The sequence below is a fragment of the Mandrillus leucophaeus genome, unplaced genomic scaffold (assembly GCF_000951045.1).
Source record: "Mandrillus leucophaeus isolate KB7577 unplaced genomic scaffold, Mleu.le_1.0 Scaffold143, whole genome shotgun sequence".
NCBI lineage: Eukaryota > Metazoa > Chordata > Mammalia > Primates > Cercopithecidae > Mandrillus > Mandrillus leucophaeus.
In genome coordinates, this window is record NW_012101399.1 from 4,756,972 (window position 1) to 4,779,666 (window position 22,695).

The 22,695-nt window shown below is 35.5% G+C and overlaps 1 protein-coding gene across 1 annotated transcript in view; it reads right to left on the minus strand.

Annotated features, from left to right (window-relative positions):
- Positions 1-4: 4 nt before the first annotated feature.
- The window catches only part of ANKAR (ankyrin and armadillo repeat containing), a 72,527-nt gene continuing 49,836 nt past the window's right edge, over positions 5-22,695 (minus strand). The window contains exons 13-23 of the mRNA XM_011974254.1: positions 18,307-18,548; positions 17,984-18,137; positions 17,587-17,748; positions 15,759-15,865; positions 13,122-13,244; positions 8,600-8,758; positions 7,751-7,868; positions 5,011-5,120; positions 3,152-3,351; positions 1,827-1,873; positions 5-275 (exon numbers count right to left, since the gene is read on the minus strand). Coding sequence (XP_011829644.1) covers positions 28-275; positions 1,827-1,873; positions 3,152-3,351; positions 5,011-5,120; positions 7,751-7,868; positions 8,600-8,758; positions 13,122-13,244; positions 15,759-15,865; positions 17,587-17,748; positions 17,984-18,137; positions 18,307-18,548 — 1,670 coding nt within the window. The 3' untranslated portion in view covers positions 5-27. The remainder of the gene's footprint in view (positions 276-1,826; positions 1,874-3,151; positions 3,352-5,010; positions 5,121-7,750; positions 7,869-8,599; positions 8,759-13,121; positions 13,245-15,758; positions 15,866-17,586; positions 17,749-17,983; positions 18,138-18,306; positions 18,549-22,695) is intronic.

Here is a 22,695-nt window from a genome sequence, read left to right on the forward strand (position 1 = left end):
GGAATCCTTTCATACTAAAATGTTTTATTAGCCTTCTGCAGGCTCTGGGTTGGCTTTCTGGACATGTTTCCCAAGTTGGTTCAAACACACTATTCTTGGTCTTGATACATTTGTGATATCTGATGTAATTGTAGATGAAAAAGAAAAAATATTATGGGAATCCTTGGTCTTTTTTGTTGCTTTGAAGAGTCCCATGAAGTTAGTTACAGGAGGTAATAAAGTCAAAGAATCTCTTGGTTGAATTTTAGGTTTTAATTTTCTTCGGTGATCCTTCCCTAAAAATTAGCCACAATTAAATGTCTCTCCTGAGAGCCCTAGGTATAGCCTCATTACTTCTAGTTCTATGTAGTTCTGTTTTCTTTACATAACTAAAACATACTAAGAGAACAGATCAGTAGCTTGCTAGCTTGTTTTGTTAAGTTAGCACCAATAAAAGAACAAATACTACTTTAAACGTAATTATGTAAAATAAAGAATATTTTAGCACCAAAAGAAAGTGTAAAAGGCATTATCTCAAAATGATGGACTTGACATTGAATGAAATTAATTTTACCAGAAACGTGTTACCTTGTCCTTATTTTTTCTTATGTTACCACAAACCTGTGAAAACTTCATCAGATCATGACTGATAAACAGATTGTTGTTTAGAAACCATTGTTAAAGTGAAGAAAAAGTGAACTGATTTTATTCTTTTGTGTAAATTACTCTTACATTCAAGAAGCTATATAAAAAATGGATGCTCTTCTACTCATGATATTCTATATATATTTCTATATCGCCTCCCCGCATACCTAGCTTCCCTCATATACTTGCTGAATACATGAAATTGTCTCCTCTCCTTTTACTGTCGTTTTAAATTCTCTCCCTTTCTGTTTATGACTCTAACAAACTGATCTTGACTTCTGAATGTTTCTATCCTTGATTTTCGTAATAGGACAACATATCAAGTAAGACTGATTTTGGTCCTACATGAAAAGGCACTAAGCATGTATGTGAAATTAATAAGTAATTTATATTCCCTATTACATATCTAATAGGAAGGGATAAATAATATGAGATCTGGACTCTGATCTCTGCAGATCTAATCCATTCAAGTGTAATGTACCAACTACATACAAAACTATATAGAGTATCAACGGAAAAAATGTGGTCTCTGCCCCGAGAATTCAGATAGGTAAGTTGTATATAAAACAGCAATAGCAGGATCATAATTTAAGTCATATTTACAGGTCGTTTAAATAATGACTTATTTCTATGCATGGTTTGAGAAAAGCAAAATAAGACAGGAGTCACTTTCAAGTGATACTGGTAGGGAAGGCCTTACAGAAAATGATTAACATGGACTTATAATTAGGAAGATATTTTAGGTAGACATAATTACAAAAGAAAAGTATGCAGGTAAACTTTTTTGGGGGGGTACCTTCTACTTTTTTTTTTTTTTTTGAGATGGAGTCTCACTCTGTCACCCAGGTCAGAGTGTAGTGGTTCGATCTCAGCTGACTGCAGCCTCTGCCTCCCAGGTTCAAGTGATTCTCCTGCCTCAACCTCCCAAGTAGCTGGGATTACAGGCATGCACCACCATGCCTGGCTAATTTTTACTATTATTATTATTTTTAGTAGAGATGGGGCTTCACCATATGGGCTAGGCTAATCTTGAACTCCTGACCTCAAGTGATCTACCTGCCTCGGCCTCCCAAAGTGCTGGGATTACAGGCATGAGCCACTGTGCTCAGCCTACATTTTGAATTTTTAGAGATGGAATACAGAATTATAAAGTGTCTAGGCTAGAAGGTACTTCATAGATTAAAAAAAAAAAAATCAATTACCTTTTTTAAAGATAGGAATTATGGATGGTCCTCCATTCTTCTCCAGACTAAAAGGAAAACATTTTTATCATTATTAAAATAAATGAAGACCTAATGCACCCAGAAAAAATATATGAAGAAATATATGAAGACTTATGGTACCAGGTTTAATGCCTGATGGCCTAATTCATACATGTTCCTCCACTAACTCTGCATGTTACCTGTAAGTATTTTATATTCAGTCACTCATTTACTCACTTATTTACTCCAAACATTTGGAACATTAAATCTTCTTGAAGTGATCAGGGAAAATGTTACAGAAGAAGAGAAACTTCAGCTGGGTTTTGAAGAAGATAGGTCTGAGAAAGGGGTATATTTTTCTAATTCCCACAAAGTCATCACATGGGCTAGCCGTGGGAGTGACTGTGTAAAATACTACTTACATTATTTAATTCCTCGAACCAATGGAAATTATTTAGAATTATCAATTACAACAGTTATAATTTAGGTTCGCTGGCTTATCATAAAATTAGGTCACCCATTTTAGACTTTCAGCTTTTCAAAGAATTAAAGTGGCTCCATAGATGTACTCATCATTCTCTGTACTTAAAATTGATGTAGAATCTATGTTTGTACATGGATCCTATTCGGATGCATTATTGGATCCTATTCTCTTCCATTATCATAGAGTTAACATATCTTGTGTAGTTCTATTTCCTATGTATGAATATCACTACTTGGAGAGAAGACTTGTAATTCAGCTACATTTGCAGAAGAGGAAACATACCCATAGTAAAGAGATTCTCCTCTCCTCCCCTTTTGTGGGGACTTAAGTTCATGATGAAACCACAACATGAGATGAAATCCTCTGAATAAATTCCTGGCAAACTTCACTGTAACTCTAACCACTAAGTCTAATTTAGCCCTGTTTCCACCCTGGGAATTTGGCCTAGCTTTAGATCTGGTCCAGAAGACCCATTTGATGCTAAGGTCGGGGTGGTGATCTTGTCTTAGAACTCTCAAATGTATCCCTAGTCTGCTAAAAAAATGAATTCTTGAATCAGATGTTGTGGTAACCAGTCTCCCCAAAACTTTCTAAAATGTGAGTAATCTTGGCCAGAGAGGATCTCCAAGATCTAAGTGTATTCTTGTCTGCACCCACAACTCTGGTGCTGAGTTGGAATTAAAACAGGTTTTGGCAATGGTCATTTAGAATGAAGTTTATCGTCTGCTATACAGGAGATATGTTCATATCAAGAATAGTTCCTCTTGTTGGATCTTACTAAACCTCATTAAAGTCTCCTCTCAATGATTTCACTACTGCAACTTCTAACATAGGACCATACCTTAAGGAAGGAAGTCCCACCAGTGTTTGTTGCATTTGAAATTCCTTTAAAAATGCTGGGTTAATACTTGCATCTCTGCTGATATTATTTTTTATGCGAATGAACTGATTAGGTTTATTCCTGCATTCTTTGAATAGGATGCGGAAAGCATTTGCATTGTATGTTAAGTAGCCCAGAGCAGAGGAACAAGCTGCACGAACCTAAATGAAGAAACAATTCTTTCTTAACCAGTGGGCTTTGTTCTTAAAATATCTTAATGTTCTAATTAGCTACTTCATAGGAAAGTCTCTGTGAGGGAGGGAACAAGTGTAAGGAAATATGTATGCAAACAAGTGGCAGTGTATAGCTGGAAGCTTAACTGCCATATTTTTACAGAGTTGTTCTCAATCTTCACTGCATTTTAGAACCACCTGGAGTGTTTAAAAATAAATAAATAAATAAATAAATAAAGCCCACCAACTAAATCAGAATCCTTTCAGGGTAGAATCTGGGCGCACGCACGTGCACGCGTGTGTTTGTGTGAGGTAATTCTAATGTGCCACCAAAGAAAGAATCTTTGAGTTTGAACTAAGGCAGTGGAGTGCAACCCTGACAATGCATTGGCATCACTCGTATATCTTTGACAATTATGCCTGGGTTCCATCCCTAGAAACTCTTATTTAATTATTTTGTTTACAGTTCTCAAAGGAGTAGGAGCAGACACTTTGGAGAATAGCTAAGTGGTACACATAGGAAAGCTGAACTCTTGGTAACAGAAATCTTAGAGAAAGCAACTCATTTATTTATTTATTAATTACTTAGAAAAAAAAATTTTTTTAAACATTCAGATGTTACAAAAGCAACTAACTTTTCCACTGGCATAAACAAAGAAAGAAGCACAAGTATCAGGCCATAGGACTCTAGAAAAAATAGTTCTTTGAAGAAAATACCCTCTGTCTATGACCCATAGGTTGGTCATATGATTAATTAAAGTATGCTCCTGGCCAGTTGTAGGGAATATGATAGTAGCATAAAAAGTTTTCTTTATGTTGGCATCTGGTTGCTCTGTATGCTCATATGTCTTCTACATCTTGAACCCTGGACCTGTGGTTCAGCTGCTGGGAACTTGTTCGAAATGCAAATTCTAGGGCCCACCTCAAATGTGTTGGCTCAGAAACTCTAGGAATGGGGCCAAGCAATATAATAGGCCCTCCAAGTGATTCTGATATACCCTAAAGGTACAGTAAAACTGCTTTAGACCTTAGTGGAAGAGAGTAGGAGAACACTCAGAGGAAGCCACTGCTGTGACCAGCACGGCCTCTTTTCACACACCCTTACTTCTAACCCTGCTTGACATATAAGGAAAACTATCCTATGGATTCCATTTTCATTCATTTCAAATCATAGAAATAACTGAAATCAGAGTCACCAGTTTTCGTTAGATACCTAGCAAAGATTTTAATTATAAATTTCTTTGTCATCAACGTACTTATAGATTGACTCTTAATTCCAGGATTAAGATGATCTATTTTGTAGGGTTTTGTTTTTGTTTTCTAAATCAGAAACTAATTTGAAAAGGTAGTTCTTTTTAAATCTTTAATTACAGTTGTTTTATACTGCTTTTGTGATTAAAATCCTAGTTTTAAGTCTTAGGGTTAAAACAAATATATATTTTTATAGGAATTAAAATTGTGGATGGCAGATATGTATGACTAATTAGTAACAAGAACTATATTACGTATATAACACAGTCATGTAATTTTGAGTTAGTAATAAGAACTATGTAACAGTCAATCAGCGGAAAAATTAGTCCACAGAAAGGGAGGTAAACTATATTTTTAGCATATTTAATTTTAGAATTAGTTTTTGCTTGTTTTTACCTCTTCTGTTCCTGAGTACAAATGATAGCAGAGCCGTTGGATTGTTCCTAATGTGGTAAATGCTTCTGGGATACCAGCTCTAGAATGAGCCAGGCTTGCTATTAAATTCCCTATAAATTAAACAAGAAAAATGCTTGTTATTTAACTGATATAAACTTGCATTAGTTGCACATAGCACTGAAAAAGATTTGTGTCACAAGACATCTCTGTCAATGAAGCAGCACTGAGAAAAAGCATGCATATGTAAATATAGAATAAACTCCCCAAAATTACAGTTTGGTTTTCTGTCACAAATAGTATAAGTTAAATAGGTTTATGTAAGGGTGGAAAAATTTCAAAATTAGAGGTTTCCTTTCTCCCATATCTTCAGAATATATTTTGTTTTGAAGTTTTTAGGGTTTTAAAAATAACTATGAACATAATGATTTAATTATCATAAGAAAATTTAGGCCGGGCGTGGTGGCTCACGCCTGTAATCCCAGCCCTTTGGAAGGCTGAGGTGGGCAGATCACGTGAGTTCGAGAGTTCGAGACCAGCCTGACCAACATGGAGAAACCCCATCTCTACTAAAAATACAAAAATTAGCCGGGCGTGGTGGTACATGCCTGTAATCCCAGCTACTCGGGAGGCTGAGGCAGGAGAATCACTTGTACCTGGGAGGCAGAGGTTGCGGTGAGCAGAGATCATGCCATTGTACTCCAGCCTAGGCAACAAGAGTGAAACTCTGTCTCAAAAAAAAAAAAAAAATTAATATGTCCTTTTTGCAGTTGAAATGGCTTTGAGTTAAGCCTTATTAATACTTTAAAATCAAGCAATGTATTGCATATTGAGGTTTAAAATCACTGAAGTTTTTACCATAGAAAAGAAATGTTTTCAGATTTAAAATAATAAAGTGTCCCAATAATTAAATGTGCAGCTAGCAACTGAATATTTTATTTATATTTGTTTGAAGATAAAAATGTATTTTCATATTTGTGTGTGGAGTATGTGGATACTTTATTGAGATATGACGTGAGTTTTTGTTCTCCTTATATTTTTGTCTGGCCTCTATTATAAGCCAAGAAATTCCTTGTGTTTATTGCCTCAGAATGGGGAAAATTGGGTTGTATCTTCTAAAGCAAAAATTGTCTAAAGGTAAGCTCTATTTAAAGTTAAAAAGACCCTTTAAAGATGGGAAGTTAGAAATGGAAACACACAAAGGGAGCAGCTAAGAAAGAGAACTAAGGTTTATAGTTCTCAAAGGAGTAGGAGGAACTCTGAGTAGAGAATAGCTAAGTAGTATACATAAGAAAACTGAATTCTTGGTAACAGAAATCAGTTTCCTAAAAACTTCTGCGCCTTTGGAGCCTCCTCTGGGAACCATGTCAACTTGACACCAAGCACATCAGCTATTTTACAGTATACCTGAGGCCTGAATATCAGGCTTTGCCTGAGATACCCTGGACATGCATATGACTGGTTGTGGAGTACAGAGAAAGTCCATTAATTTCTGAGATTCATTTCTCCTCATCCTGGAGAAATTAATTTAATATTTGAAAGCTAATGTAATATGGCATTTATTTCCTATAAGAGTTTGTGGAGGCCAGGTGCGGTGGTTCATACCTGTAATCCCAGCACTTTGGGAGGCCGAGGCGGGCGGATCATGAGGTCAAGAGATCAAGACCATGAAACCCATCTCTACTACAAATACAAAAATTAACTGGCCTTGGTGGTGCACGCCTGTAGTCCCAGCTACTTGGGAGGCTGAGGTAGGAGAATCGCTTGAATCTGGGAGGCAGAAGTTACAGTGAGCCAAGGTTGCACCACTGCACTCCAGCCTGGCAACAGAGCGAGACTCAGTCTCAAAAAAAAAAAAAAAAAATTGTGGAGTGTAAACCCACTACAGTTGTTTTTCAGAGTCACAGAATTACTATAACATTGAATTAATAATGTTATTTAGATTAAAACATATTTAATAATTTCTTCAAACTTTTTTTCTAGCTAGTTTCCATCAGAAAGTTTTCATTGCTTCATTTTTCCTTCCTTGCCATGCTAATAAACTTCATAAAAATAGAATTCTATGGCATCAAGTGAAGTTTCCTTTAGTGATCCATTTTAATTAAAAAACAAATACTTATTTGTTTATATTGGTAGTAGTCACTGCATATTACTCATTCTGACCCTGCCTTATGTTACTTTAAGAGTGGTATAACAAGTCAATTAAATATTACTGATCACCTATTTGTGATTTGTTGGGTTAGGTCTGCTGTAGACGCAGTTATACAATAGCATTAAATGTGTTGAGAATGCTATGGGACCATCTTGCTTTGCTTTGTTGCACAGCGATGTAAAGAACTTCTCAGTATTAGCAAAATGTGCACAACTTGACAAAAGGAAACCAAACAGAGGTATATCTGTGTAAATCTGCCACCACTATTATAAATCAGTTTTTTGATTTTGCTGTTGGTAGTTCATAGTTGAATTCACATTTATATCCTGGAAAAAAAGTTAAAGGTTTGAAAAAGTAATTAGGAAAGCAAAAAGTCTGTGTTCAGAGTTACTCGGCTTCTATTTGGGGTACAGAGTAGACATCCATTGTTTCGTGTAGACTTGCTGTGGAGTTCCATGTAGATAAACGTAAGTTCATTCTTTAAACTTGTGGCAGATATCAGGTGTATTATTTTATTATTATTCAGAGTACCATAAACTGTTTTCAAAAATAGTTTTATGTGGCTAAAATTAACTTCTAGTCATTTCTTACCTGTCAAGACAATAGTAGAAGTCTGAACTGAATACAGACTATCAACTAAAATAGTAACACCTCTTGCAGACAAAGTAATATGGTCCACATCTCTAATGACTTTAGCCAATACAACAATCTGAAAACAGAAAAGAAGCAGAGAATCTTTAAACATTTTCTACTCAGCTTCTCTAATTACACGTTTGTAATTTTTTATGTTTTTTTATTCTTTTGATGCTTCTTAGAAGGGTAAAGGGAGTGTTTAGAGGATTCAATAAAAGCAGCATGTGGTGGTGGGGAGAGTTAAGAGTATTTGTCCCTGTCTGGTCATAGCAGTGATCATAGAGGGTACTATTATTCTTCCTACAATGTTTGCAACTTTTGCACTCTTTCAATATGGGTTCATAGAAAACACTTCTCTTAAAGGGCACAGGATAGAAAATGAAGAGAGAGAATAAAACTTCCCAGATACATACAGTTGTTACTAGGTTGAAGGATCAGTGTGATCAACTAAAGATTTGCAGTTAGAAAACCTGTCTTGGATGCTAACATGTTTTTCTACCTGTTTCCTTTTAATATGGGGGTGATGAAAATAGTACTACCCGACTGTCAACCTTACAGGCTTGTTATAAACATCAGATGAGGTATAAAGGCATCAGTAAGTGTCTTGTAACTTGTAAAATTCTATATTAATGAAGAAATCCTCAAGATAATGGAGTTTTTATGAGGTAGAAGGGGCTTATGTGCAAAATACTAAATTTTTACAAATAAGTAAACATTTTTCTGGGTCTCCAAATCATTGTAATTTTCAAGTTTTCATAAAATGACATATTTATTAATTTGAGGTGTTAATTAATCTCAATTTTATACCTGAAATGCTGCCATTGCCTTCTCAGTTTCAACTATTGATTCAAGAAAAGGTTCAAAAATAGATATGGTCATTATTCCACTTTCCAATATTAAGTATTGTTGAAAGCGATTATTGAAGGCAAAAAGTGTTAATGCATAGCCTGCTCTTAAGCAAATATCCTAAAAATAGGAGAAACATGCATTATAATGAACTTCATTTATCATGTTACTCAACATAATAGACTTTGAATTCTTGCTCATTAAAATATATTGCATTCTTATCACTGGGAGTAAAATACGACATTACTAGGGAAAAGAGATAATAGAGTTACTCCAGAATGTTATAACTTTCAACATTTCAAAGTACAGTTGATAAATCAAAACTTCCCTTGTATAGCATGTTATCTATTGCATTCCGTACATTGTTGGGTATTCCATATCATCTCTTAAATTCATTTGTAAAATTCCATTGTACTATATTTTAAGGAAGAATAGGAGAAAAATAATGTATTCTGAAGAATCACATTTTAACATTCTGAGGCTAGGCAAACAGCAAAAGCTAGTTTCTTCTGTAGAATTAGTCTGCTTGCCAGAGACATATAAGTATGGTAGACCTTCCAGAAAGATTCAAAAGATAAAATCTTATTACTAAATCTTATTTTTAATATTAAAATAATTTAATATATTGTAATTTTATGTTATTTGAACAATGTAGGACACACAGAAAGAACTCATTAATCTTAGTGAATTTTCTTTTCTTTCTTTTTTTTTTTTTTTTTTGAGACAAAGTCTCCCTCTGTCACCCAGGCTAGAGTGCAGTGGCATGATCTTGGCTCACTGCAATTTCCACCTCCCAGGCTCAAGCAGTGCTCCCACTTCAGCCTTCCAGATAGCTAAGACCAAAGGTGTGTGCCACCACACCTGGCTAATTTTCTGCATTTTTTTATAGAGACAGGGTTTTGCTGTGTTGCCCAGTCTGGTATTGAACTCCTGAGCTCAAGGTGTCTGCTCGCCTTGGCCTCCCAAAGTGCTGGGATTACAGACATGAACCACCACACCCAGCCCTGAATTTTCTTCTGCCATTATTAATCATAATATTAAAATGCTGCATGTACACACTGAAATATTTATAGATAAAATTATATGATGCTTGAAATTTGCATCAAAAGTAATTTAGTAGAAGTGAGTGGATGTATAGATGGAGTAAGACTGGCCATGAGATGATGACTGCTGAAGCTAGGTGGGAACATTTAGGTTCATTATGCTACCCTGTCATTTTATATATATTTGAAATTTTCCATAATAAAAATCACATACACAAAAAACCCAGTCACCTAGCAATAGGCAAAAAGAAAAGTATTAGGTACAGTCAGAGGCTTGAGAAACTAGGTCTCAGTCATAGTCAAAGGGTGGATTAACAGACAGCAGAATAGAACCTAGAGCCAAGTAGGAAAGAGTGGCAATGGGAAATGAACCAAAGGGGCATGCTTTGTGTATCGAGGTCAGATACAGTGAAGTGAGAGAAATATGCTAAGACTTGACCAATTTCCATTTCTTTTCCACGTAGGGTTCACTCCTGCAGTATCACTGTGGAAGTCTACAGTAAATAGTTTAGGTTATAAAGTGGCTATTAATGTTTCAAAATGAATCCCATAGTTGCCAGCTAGTATCAGATACAGGACAAGAACCAAGTTGGCTATTCCCAGTTCAGAGGGCTAAAAACTAATCCTTGAGGAAAGACATATTTTTCCATACTTTTTTTCCCCAATGTCAACTGTCTTAAACTCTTTACTTCATACATATTTTCATTTACCTATCTACCAGGGTGGTTATACCCACTGGTTACTTATTTTCATTTTATACCCACTGATTTATGAATGGGAAAAGAGTACCTGTTAATTATGCTCACTAACATCTCTTCAAAAGTATATTCATAATTAATTAGCCCACATATTTGAGTTAGTTAAAAAGATAGAATAATAGTAACTACATTAATGTGACTAATTTTATGTAGCTTGTGAAAATCAATCTCAGTGGTCCATTTCATATATTATTCTAGTTTGGTAGCATGAAAATAGTTAAATTCTAATTTTAAAACAACACATAACCTATTGCATCTCCAGGTAGACAATATCAGTGTGGCTAGGAGTTACAAGAACCTGGGTTCCTGACTTAATTTTTATTGCATTCCTGTCATTATCCATAAGATAGCTATTCATTCAGTGACATATTTAGTTGCTGAACATCCCTCCTTCCCCTTTAACTTCTACAACACGTCTGTGTAATCTGAAGTCTCCCACTATAGGTTTAACAAAGGACCACAGTTGTTTAGTACTCTAAAGCCCTAAGAGCACTAATTGCCTCAGCAGGACAGGTAGTTTGAGGCAAAATATAGTACAAGAAACCCTAGAGGACTTTTAACTTGCCTTGTGATGATTGTTAGAATTAAAAATTTTAGCCAAGTCCAGATAAATCCTTTGGTTTATACTTAAACCTTCTAGTTCTCTAAGATTCTCTACCATTTATAGAACTGATGCACAATAATGTATCTATTATAAGCCAAATGCAAGGTCCAGAGAGTGAAGCAAATGGTAACAAACTGGGAGGAAAGGCAGAATACTTGAGAGTGGAATGTGTAATAAAAGGGAGAAGAAGGGTGCACAGGAGGAGTAAGGTAATGGGAGTAAAATCTAGAAGGAACACAGCAGAGGGGCAAAAGGTGGCTTAGAGAGTCAGTCATTCATTTAGTGTCCTCACCCTATTAGTTTCCATATATATACATTCTTTTTTTTTGAGACAGAGTCTAGCTCTGTTGCCCAGGCTGGAGTGCAGTGGTGCAATCTCGGCTCACTGCAACCTCCACATCCCGGGTTCAAGTGATTCTCCTGCCTCAGCCTCCCAGGTAGCTGGGACTACAGGCATGTGCCACCACGCCTATCTAATTTTTGTCTCTTTAGTAAAGATGGGATTTCACCACATTGGCAAGGCTGGTTTTGAACTCCTGATCTCAAGTGATCTGCCCACCTCAACCTCCCAAAATATTTCCCATATTTTTATAGCAGCACTTCTCTTTTTGTGTACCACAACAGAGTAAAATTTTATAATTAAAAAAAAAAACATGAGTTCATTCCCACCTACCTCCTGACCCTCCTTGATCCCTCTAAAATCTTACGGAACTGAGAGAAACATTGGCAATTTTCTTCCTGGTTTTGAAATGCCCTGTAGAAAACAGCTGTCATTTCATTAGGGTAGTGCTATTGAAAGTGTGGCCCGTGGACCAGTGACAGTCCACAAAATCATTAACAGTGGGATAACAAAACCGAGAATAAACATTGAAAAGAAACAAATCTTCTTTATAGTTGACTACCAACTAATAAACGCAGAAGGAAGAAGGGAATTTTTTAAATTGCCCTTAGGCAAATGTTACATTTATTATTGTTGCATCAATGGATGCTAAGATTGGTGAGCAAAAGTATGATGCAAAACAAAATATTTGCATAATCTCAAAGTGTCTCACCTTAAGATACTTATTAACTACAAAAGGAAAAACAGTGAGTGAAGAAATATGGCAGACCCCATTTTAACCAAGTAATCAAAGTTAACATTACCCATAAGATACATCAACATTATATACCTCATGGTATGATGTACTGGGAAGGTGAGTAAAGAAGACCACATCACTTCTGTGAAATTTTTGCCAAAAGGTGTAACTTCAATTTAATTAGGGGAAAACATCACGGTCAAATTGAGGGATATTCTATAAAATAACTGGCCTGGATTCATCAAAAATGTCAAAATCATGAAAAACAAAGAAGGGCTGAGCTTCACAAACTGGAGGCTAAAGAGACAAGACATTTAGATGCAATGTGAGACCCTGGATTAGATTCTGGAACAAAAAGTGACACTGAAAAAAATAAAAATAATTTTTTAAATTAAAAATATATAAAAACAAAACCAAAAAAAGGACATTGCCGAGAAAACTGGCAAAATTTAAATAAAGTCTGCAAATCAGATAATAGTATTGTATCAATGTTAATGTTCTAGTTGACAGCTGGGAAAACTAGATGAAGGATATACCAGAATACTGGTTTTACAAATTTTTGGAAAGTCTAAGATTATTTCAAAATTTTTAAAGTTAAAAAAATTATCCTTCCATAATAGATTGCTGGGAAAAAGCTATTTCTTCATCACGAATAGTTTGAGAAGCACCACTTTAGTGTATTGGATAAGTGAATGACTGAGGGCTGAAAGGGCATAAAATTATTTTAAAGGTTTGATTTGAGACATAAGAGATTTGTTTTTTGACTCATCACCAAACATTAAAATTACCGCATTTCAACGATGAAATGGGACAACTCAGAAAGATATGGAGCTGTATTATTACATCATTACAAACTAATGACCCACAAAGAGATCTTTTTACATGTCTTTTCTTAAATAATACATTGAATATTGGCATGAAGAAGACTTGATGATAATTTGAGGATGTGGCATAAAAACAATTTTTTTCAAAATGAGCCTCAATATTTTGTAAAGGTATTACCTTTTCTGTTGAGTGAAGAAGATAAAGGACATCAGCATACTCAAATCCTTCATTTTCATGTAAGTCTTTCTGTAACACATCATTCCCTAGGACAATGCATGCCAAGGAAAATGCCACTTCAACCTAAACATGTGGTTTTCAAAAATTACTTTTCAATTATACTTTATGAAATTACACATTTCATTGTGCAGGCATTTATATAGAATACATTGTGGAAAGACACTATAAAATCTGCTAAAATATAATCCATTGATTCCAGTTCTTACTACTGAAAGAACTGCACTTACAACTCCCTCATAATTTTTAATAGCTGAGAAAATATCCTTTCTGTGTTCAGGGACCAACCACAGAGCTCCATTTGAGGGCACTGGAGAAGGGAACAAGGGCCAGCAGAGCATGTAAGGAGGTATTATCCTAAGTGCATAGTTGTATCCCTTCCATATTAAAAAAAAGTTCTTTTAATTTTTTGACATGGATTAAAAAGCTATTTTGAACTGCTTGTTAACTATTGACCATTGAGTTGTAAGGCTTTAATGCAGCACCTTTTTTTTTTTTTGTTTTTGTTTTTTAGATGAAGTCTTTCTCTGTCGCCCAGGCTGCAGTACAATGGCATGATCTCAGCTCACTGCAACTTCCACCTCCTGGGTTCAAGCAATTCTCCTGCCCCAGCCTCCCGAGTAGCTGGGATTACAGGCACGCACCACCACACCCAGCTGATCTTTTGTATCTTTAGTAGAGATAGGGCTTTACCATGTTGGCCAAGCTGGTCTCAAACTCCTGACCTCATGATCCGCCCACCTGATGGCCTAAAGTGCTGGGATTACAGGCATGAGCCAAAGCACCCAGCCTGCAGCACCTATTAATTTAAACAAAGCTTTGGGGAGTAGTCTAAGGAATAGTACTACTATTTTGTCCTCCTCTAGTTCTGGAACCATTTAATGTACATTCTGAAGCCCATTAGGAAGATGAACATTGCATATTATTGGGACTCAGCAGATAAGTTTTTAAAGTGCTATACTGTGCATTTCTATGAAAAACATTATGAATTTGAAAAGTATGATTATTGAATTATTGTGAAATGTTTTGTCCATTATGAAATCTTTTGAGAAAAAGTATTGAAATGTGTTTATGTTCTATTTAAACAAGTTTCAAAACTCATTGAAAATATGTACCAAAATATAGATGGATACATTTTTTATGATAACACACACATTTATTAAAAGAATGCACCAGATGTGGTGGTTCATGCCTGTAATCCCATCACTCTGGAGGCCAAGGTGGAGGATCTCTTGAGCCCAGGAGTTCGAGAACAGCCTGGGCCAAATGGTGAAACCTTGTCTCCGACAAAAATACAAAAAATTAACCAGGCATGGTGGCACACTCCTTTAGTCACAGCTACTCAGGAGGCTGAGGTGGGAGGATCACTGTAGACTGGGAGGCTGAGGCTGCAGTGAGCCAAGATTGCACTACTGCACTCTAGCCTGACTGACGGTGAGAGACCCCATCTCAATTATAAATACATAAATAAATAAAGATTGAAAAAAGAAACAGCCTGGGTGCAGTGGCTCACACCTATAATCCCAGCACTTTGGGAGGCCGAGGCGGGCAGATCACTTGAGGTCAGGAATTCAAGACCAGCCTGGCCAACATGGTGAAACCCCATCTCTACAAAAATACAAAAATTAGCCAAGTGTATGGTGCACACCTATAATCCCAGCTACTGAGGAGACTGAGGCAGGATAATCACTTGAACCTGGGAGGTTGCAGTGAGCCAAGATGGTGCCACTGTACTACAGCCTGGGCAACAGAGCGAGCTTCTGTCTCAAAAAAAAAAAAAGAAAAGGAAAAGGAAAAGGAAAAGAAAAAAAAAGAAACAGTGCTATTTACTCAGATATTGTCCTCCTATGTTATTTCTATTTTCTCATCTCCAGTAGCATGCATACCAAATTTTGAAAATAAAATTTTTTTTGCTGTTATAATTTCTTGCCTGGCCATCTATAGATGTCCCAAATTTCTAAAGCCTAGGTAAAAGTATTTGAATAGATATAAATGTTATTTTATTAAAGGCATTTTGGTAGAAGTAAATGGAAGACTGAATGACTCTTCAACAACTCACAATAATTCTTTGTAATGTCCAGCCTTGAGAAAACTATTACCTCCAGCCAACAGAGGCTGCTTGGCAGAAGGCAGGGCTGGTTTGAAGTGTAGTACTGACAAGATTCACTAATATTTGAGAAATATTCCCATATAAGTCACACATTTCCATTATCCCCGCCCAGTTTTAGCAACTGACGTCTGGGGAGGTAGAAAAGAAGTTTTGTGAATACATAATCAAATATCTAAGGAAAAAAACTTACTTGAAGAGTAAAAACGTAAGATTTTCTTGTCATATTTGGAGAAACCCTATTTTAACAAAATTTACTAGTATCTTATGGTTTGAAGCAAGCTTTTTGTTTAAAACTTCTAGGATTTTGTTTATTTCTATTTTGGCTTATTTCTCCAAGAAAAATAGGATTTAGTTTAAAAGATAAAATATTTTTATGTTTATGAACTTGAATAAAGACACAAAATTTTCTTAAAATTATATTTCTGTTAATTTTTACCATATCAGAAAACAATGTAAACCTTTATATATACCTTAATGTTAGGAGAAGGGTGATTTCTTAGTAGTTGGATAAGTACTGGAAAGGCATTTTCATCTACAACAAACTGTTGACTGACAGGATTGCTTGTATGGGCTACACCTGTAAGAGTCCATGACAATGAGGTAATTTTTTTTTCCATCTTATAAATGGTAAAGTCAAACATAGCTTGATATTTTTGGTTGACAAAGTGTTCTAAGGTAATACAGTTAGTAAATTACAAAAGGGTATGCTATATTGGCACTATTTTAATAGTCCTGAATTAATTTTTTAAAAGACAAAGTGAATAAACATGGAGAGCTTATTAGAATTGTGAATGGCTTCCTAAAAGTCACAAAACAAAGGAAATTAGAAATGTTATACTATCAAGGAATAATAATAGCTATCATTTATTGAAGAAATACTATGTGTGATGTACTTAAGTTCATAGTAATATTGTTTTCTATAAAAAGTTTACTTCTACAAAAATGACTAGAGTAAATCACCAAGTTAAAATTTCTAGGTTTCTTAAATTATACACGCTAACAAGATAATCTTACTATGTCTCTTTATAACATACTACTTTAAATTGCGGGTCTAATCTCACCAGAGAAACTCGACTCTCTCTCTCTCTCTCTCTCTCTCTCTCTCTCTCTCTCTCTCTCTCTCTTTTTCCCCACTCCTTGCAATTTCCTGTTGAGAAACTCATTTCTTTCTAGTGAACATGGACAAAGAATTTTAATTCTGTTCTTTTGCCAATATTAAATGTCACAATAAATACACAGTGGGTTTATATAAATGGGTTAACTCTAAATAAATGGGTTAAATATAAGATTGAGCCTCTCAGTGAACAATGAAGAGAAGTCACCGACCTACTGTATCTAGGGAACCCTGAAGGAAAAAAGAACACCTTTGTCCCCACAAGCCCCCCCACCCCCACCACACACACACACACACACACACACACACACACACACACACACAGCTGATGTGGACAGCTTTGAAATGAACTAATGAGAAGAAATTTGATAATGTGTATGTGTATGTATATCAGGCAACCTTGCATATATGTTATCATTTACTAGAACTTTAGAAATAACTATGTCAGAGTCTCTGGCCAAAAAAAGAAACATCTTCTCTGGCTGATTATCTTGGAATTGTGAATGAGTTTCTGCAAGAAACTTTTGGCAAGCAAAGAGAAAAAAATGTGAGAATCAATTCCTATTATACTTCATTCAGCTGGACTAATTTTGAAGAAATTCAGTGATCTAGAAATAAAGATGTTTCCTCTTGTTTGCAAGAAGCAGTCTACAGTCAGCATCCTGCATTCATTAAGGTCAGCAAGAACCCAAATTTTAACTTTTGGTGGGTCACAACTGACAGTTCCACATTTTCTCAGGAACCCCAAAATGTCAATTCCTTTGCAATGAATTCTATGTTATATAAACAAATGATCATTACAGAGACATTCAAGAATGTGCCCCAGCATTAGAAACTCTTCTATATCTTCAAAAACATATAGTTCTTGAGATTCAAAAGAACTATTTTTCTCTTAAACTTAAAAAAGAGATTGCTTTCAGTCAAAATAGCCAAGGCTTATTGTCCTAATTTTCCTCTCTAGCCATTGTTCAAGAGCAAGACTGATAAAAAATTCTTAATTACACCACTTGTACTGACCAAGTTCTTACACAAATTTAAAAAGTTATAATAATCTTTTATACATTAAATACCATTTAGGGCTCAAACAGTGGGGATAGAGAGGAAGAGAGATTAACTTCCATTTCTCTGCCCAATCTGTTCTTGTTCTTACAGATATTTAAGAAATTGAGAATAAGTTTACAAACCAATACAAACGGATCCCACTGCTCTGATGACACTGAGAAGTGTGCCTTCAGCAATCGTACTAATTCTTAGTAAGCGAACCAATGGTGCAATTCCATTTCCTTCACATATTTGATTTTGATGCATCCTGCTGTCCTTACTTAGAGCTATGACAGCTTCACCTCCTGATAAAGAAAAGCAAGATACATGTATGATACTCCAGTGCCCTGTTCTACATTATGCAGAGGACACGGTGGCTCACACTTGTAATCCCAGCTACTTGGGAGGCTGAGGCAGGAGGATCACTTGAGCCCAGGGGTTTGAGGCTGCAGTGAGCTATAATTGTGCCACTGCACGCCAGGCTGTGCAACAGAGCAGGATCCTGTCTCTAAAAAATAAAAATAAGGAAAAATAACTTACCAACATACTGCATTTTAGCTGATGGTGACAAAAGCATATTAATTATAAAGCTGTATCCAATCTGTTCTGCCATATATTTTTGTTGTTTTAGTGTTTGTCCTGCCAAGGCCCAAAGTGCAACGGCTCCTTGTTCCTTAACATCTATTTGAAATGCCTATTTTAAAAAATATTTCATTAATTCAGTGAATATTTATTGAACACTTTAGGGATGTGTATTTTATAATATGTTTATTCTAGAATTGGTTTAGTTTTTCTATTCACTTAACAATTCAAAATAGAATACATCATCTAAGAAAAATGACCAGGAATCATAAAATTCCTACCTTTAGGAGTTTTAAAAGATATTTAGTTAACGATTTTTCCAGAAATGCTTTCTGTATAAGAGGGTTGTGACTTGCAAGTGATTCCACAGCCATTGCACCTTTCATTTGGACACTAATTTGTTTCCCTTTAAAAAGAGCCACCAGAGGAGGAATCGCTCCCTCCATAGCTATAGCATCCTGAATTTCCTTATTGTCACGCCCAACCTCAGCAATTGCAGCAGAAGATACAGCCTTCAACACATCTTTAAATGAATTTAAGAACAAGTTAAATAAACCTTATGAAAAATAAGAATATCAAAGTGCAGCATATCATTAGTTTCCCATATTATAAAATCAAATTTGTAAAAAAGCTTAGAGAAAATAAAGAAAAGTAGAAATAAATAAAACTGGGTAGATTTACCATCTAAATACAATCAATCATTTGGCATAATCTCATGTACTATTTCTTACGAAGATAGATTTAGATAGTTATAGATGTATTTGATATAGTTGTATTTTAAAACAATAACCTCCATTTTTACTTACAATTAAAACATTCCCTCCCCACCACCCTTTTTGAGACAAGGTTTGGCTCTATCACCCAGGCTGGAGGACAGTGGTGTGTGTGATCTCAGCTCACTACAACCTCCACCATCCTCCCACCTCAGCCTCCTGAGTAGCTGGCACTATAGGTGTGCACCACCATGCCCGGCTAATTTTTGTGTTTTTTGTAGAGGAATTACTGGAATAACTCAGTACACTGCTTATCAAAAATGATAACAGCATCTTAGCCTTCCATAATCAGAGTTCAAAAGTATCAATGTTACTGTGTTTGAGTATGGGTGTTATCACTAAAAATAAATACATCAACTTTGCTCAAATTTGATAGATAAAAATGCTGCCTCAACTTGTTTTGTACTTTTGGTATTGGTGAGTCTAAACATTTTCCTATATTTTAACAAGTTGCATTTTTTTAATGTAGAGAAAAGTTGTAAGAATAAATCAGAGAATTCCTGTATACCTTTACCTGGATTTATAAATTTTTAATATATTGCCATATTGGTTTTTCTATCCATTTATCTATATAATCTGCTTTTCTAAATTTGAGGGTATGTTGTATGCATACATCATGGCCTTTTATCTCTTTAATATTCTAGTGTGTATTTACTAAAAACAAGCCTATCTTTTTATGTAACTACAAGGCAATTAGTAGATGCAATACTTTAATCATATTATGTTGACCGTCCTAGTAATGTCCTTTATCACATTTACTTTCTTCCAGTACAGGATCCAGACCAGGACCATGTATTGCACTTAGTTATGTCTCTTTAGTGTTCTATTATCTGGAACCTTTTCTCAGGGGTTTTTTGGTCTCTTATGACATAGACATTTTTAATGAATATAGGCCATTTAGTTTAGAGACTTTTCCTCAATTTGGGTTTCTTTGATGTTTCCTCATGACTCAAGATATGCACCTCCATCCAGAATATTTTTAAAGTGACATTATGGCCTGGGTGCAGTGGTGCATGCCTGTAATCCCAGCTACACAGGAGGCTAAGGTGGGAGGACTGCTTGAACCCAGGGGTTCAAGATCAGCCCGGGCAACATAGCAACCTCATTTCAAAAAAAAGTGACATTATGTTATAGGGATATCCTCTGTGGAGTTATATAATGTCCATCTATTCCTCGATGGTGATGTTAATTTTGATCATCCAGTTTCTCTACTATATAGTTGCTGTTTTCCCTCTTGCAACTAATAAGGAGCAAAACACTTGTAAATATCAAAATTTGCCCCCAAGATTTAGCAACCATTTATAATTTTTGCCTGAACCAATCTTTACTATGCTGTTTGCAAAATACTAATTTTCCAAATCTACCACTCCTTCACATTTGTCAGCTGACATTCTGCTATAAGGAAGAGCCCTACCTTATTCTCTATTTATTTGCTTCCTTGTTTATCCAATTTTTATCAAGATGAGGGCACAGGCTCCTATTTTATTCAATGAGTTATAATCCATTAATTTAATTTAATTTAATTTATTTATTTTTGAAAAAAGGTCTCACTCTGTCACCCAGGCTGGAATTCAGTGACACAAACTCAGCTCACTGCAACCTCTGCCTCCCAGGCTCAAGCAATCCTCCCACTTCAGCCTCCCAAGTAGCTGGGAATACAGGCATGTGCCACCACACCCAGCTGATTTTTGCATTTTTAGTAGAGATGAGGTTTTGCCATGTTGCCCAGGCTGGTGTTGAACTCATGAGCTCAAGCTATCTGTCTGTCTTGGCCCTGCAAAGTGCTGGGATTATAGGCATGGGCCACTCTGCCTGGTGTATTTTCTTATTTATGTTGTTACTCAAATTGTCTAAGATTTGGCCAGTGGGAGCCCCTTCAGGTTGTCCTTGTGTCCTATAGATATGCCTCCTTTTTTTTTTTTTTTAAAAAAAAAAAGAATTTTATTACTTTGTCACCATATGATGATGTTCTTGACTCACCATATACCTTCTCTGCCCCTGCCCTGGAATCAACTATTTCTCCAAGAAGCTCTGGTTCTTTTTAACGAGGGATGATATTTAGAAACCAAGATTTGGGTGCTCGGTATGCTCACTGCTACTGGAATATCATTGCTTCTGGATCATATATATATGTATATGTATATGTGTGTGTGTGTGTGTATAAATCCACATATATAATATGTATACATATATATGTATATGTGTATACACACACACTGATACATAGACACATACATTTCCGATTCCAATCCAACCCCAGAGGGTTCTTTATTGCTTTCCTACATTCTGCACATTTCTTTGCACAGTAAGAACCCAATAATATCAACACATTTATTCATTTCTTCAGTCCTACAGTACTTATCATGTGGGTTCAGAATTGTTCTACCCATATCACTGTGACATACAAGCTCACTAAAAAGAACTCAAAATCTGTGTGTAGTTTGTTTTGTGTTTACCCTTAGAAAGAGGGTATATAATGTACTGTGTTTAAAATTATTTGTATTCATTTTTTCTTTTTAAATCTAGTTATATAATTTGTTTATTTCTTTCAGTTTTCATTTCCCCCAGCCTTGTACATTTAATTTTTTTATTATGTAGAATATCAATATATTTCCAAAAGCAAAACTAGATAGAAAAGTGTTTGTGCATTCATGTAGCTACCAATATCCTTTAGATGCTCTATAATCCAGCATTTGTTTTTTCATATACTATCAAGGTTAATTATCTCTCTATTAAGGCCTTATTGTTCATACCAACTTCTACACCCACTTTATATCAATTTATGTCAAACACATTAACTATTTTTATTGTTATGAGTATTTTCTTCATTTAATCATCTAATCATTTATTTAGTGCATATTTATTGAATAGCTATGTGCTAGACACTGTCCCAGGCACTAGGGAAACAATGGTGAACCAACAAAACAAGGTCCTTGACCTTGAGGAACAAAAGAAAAGACCATAGTAAAGAATAAAGCAGTAAGTTAAATATTACTTGACAGTCATATCAGAGAAAAAGGGAGTGACAGGAAGGTCACTTCCTCTTGAAGTAGGAAAGTAAAAAGGGCTTATAGGCCATGCTGGAAATGTGGACCATGTTCTAGGTGACAGTCACTGAGTAATTTAAAGAAGAAGATATGATCAACTTTACATTTTAATTAGATCACTCAAGTAACACTTGGAATGTTAACCCTGACAGATTAATAAAATTAAGAGAGTATAGGGGAAACCATTCTTTCCCTTACCCAATATTCCTGCATCAGTACAAAAAGTAGAAATTCCTCCACCCATGGCCAACTCAGAAATATTAAGAATAAAAGTTTACCCCTTACTCATTCTTCCCCATGAGAAGAATAGTGAGTTACATAATTTTTTTAGTTTGAAGAATGAGTCATTGCAAATGCATGGTTTAGGTTCTTTTTGGCACTTTTTGTTGTTTTCTCAAAGCAAGCTTTCCAACAATAAGGCTGAAGTTTGGATCTCTATTTGATTCCTGTCTATTTCTCATTTGGACCCAAATTCTGAAAGGAATGGAAGTATCTTTACTAAGCTATTCAGTAATCCAAAGTAGCTCTAAAGCTCAGGGAAGACGTCAGGGATGTGGATAAAGAACTGGGAAGAATAGATTGTAAACCTAGTAGAGTTCCTTTGGAGTGAATAAGAGTTAAAGAAGGGTATGCTGGGTGAAAGCAGCAGCATGACAAGAATGGAAGCTTAAGGAACTCCAACTTTAAGAGTTGGGTAAAGGAGGACTAATGGTGAAGGCAGACTTTATCTACAACTTTTGGGGTCATAATTCCAAAGTTTTCAGATTTTAGAATGTTAGGAGTATATAATACTACATATTGTATAACATCACACAGGGTCTGGAGAAAATCAATTTCTGCAGAAATATGT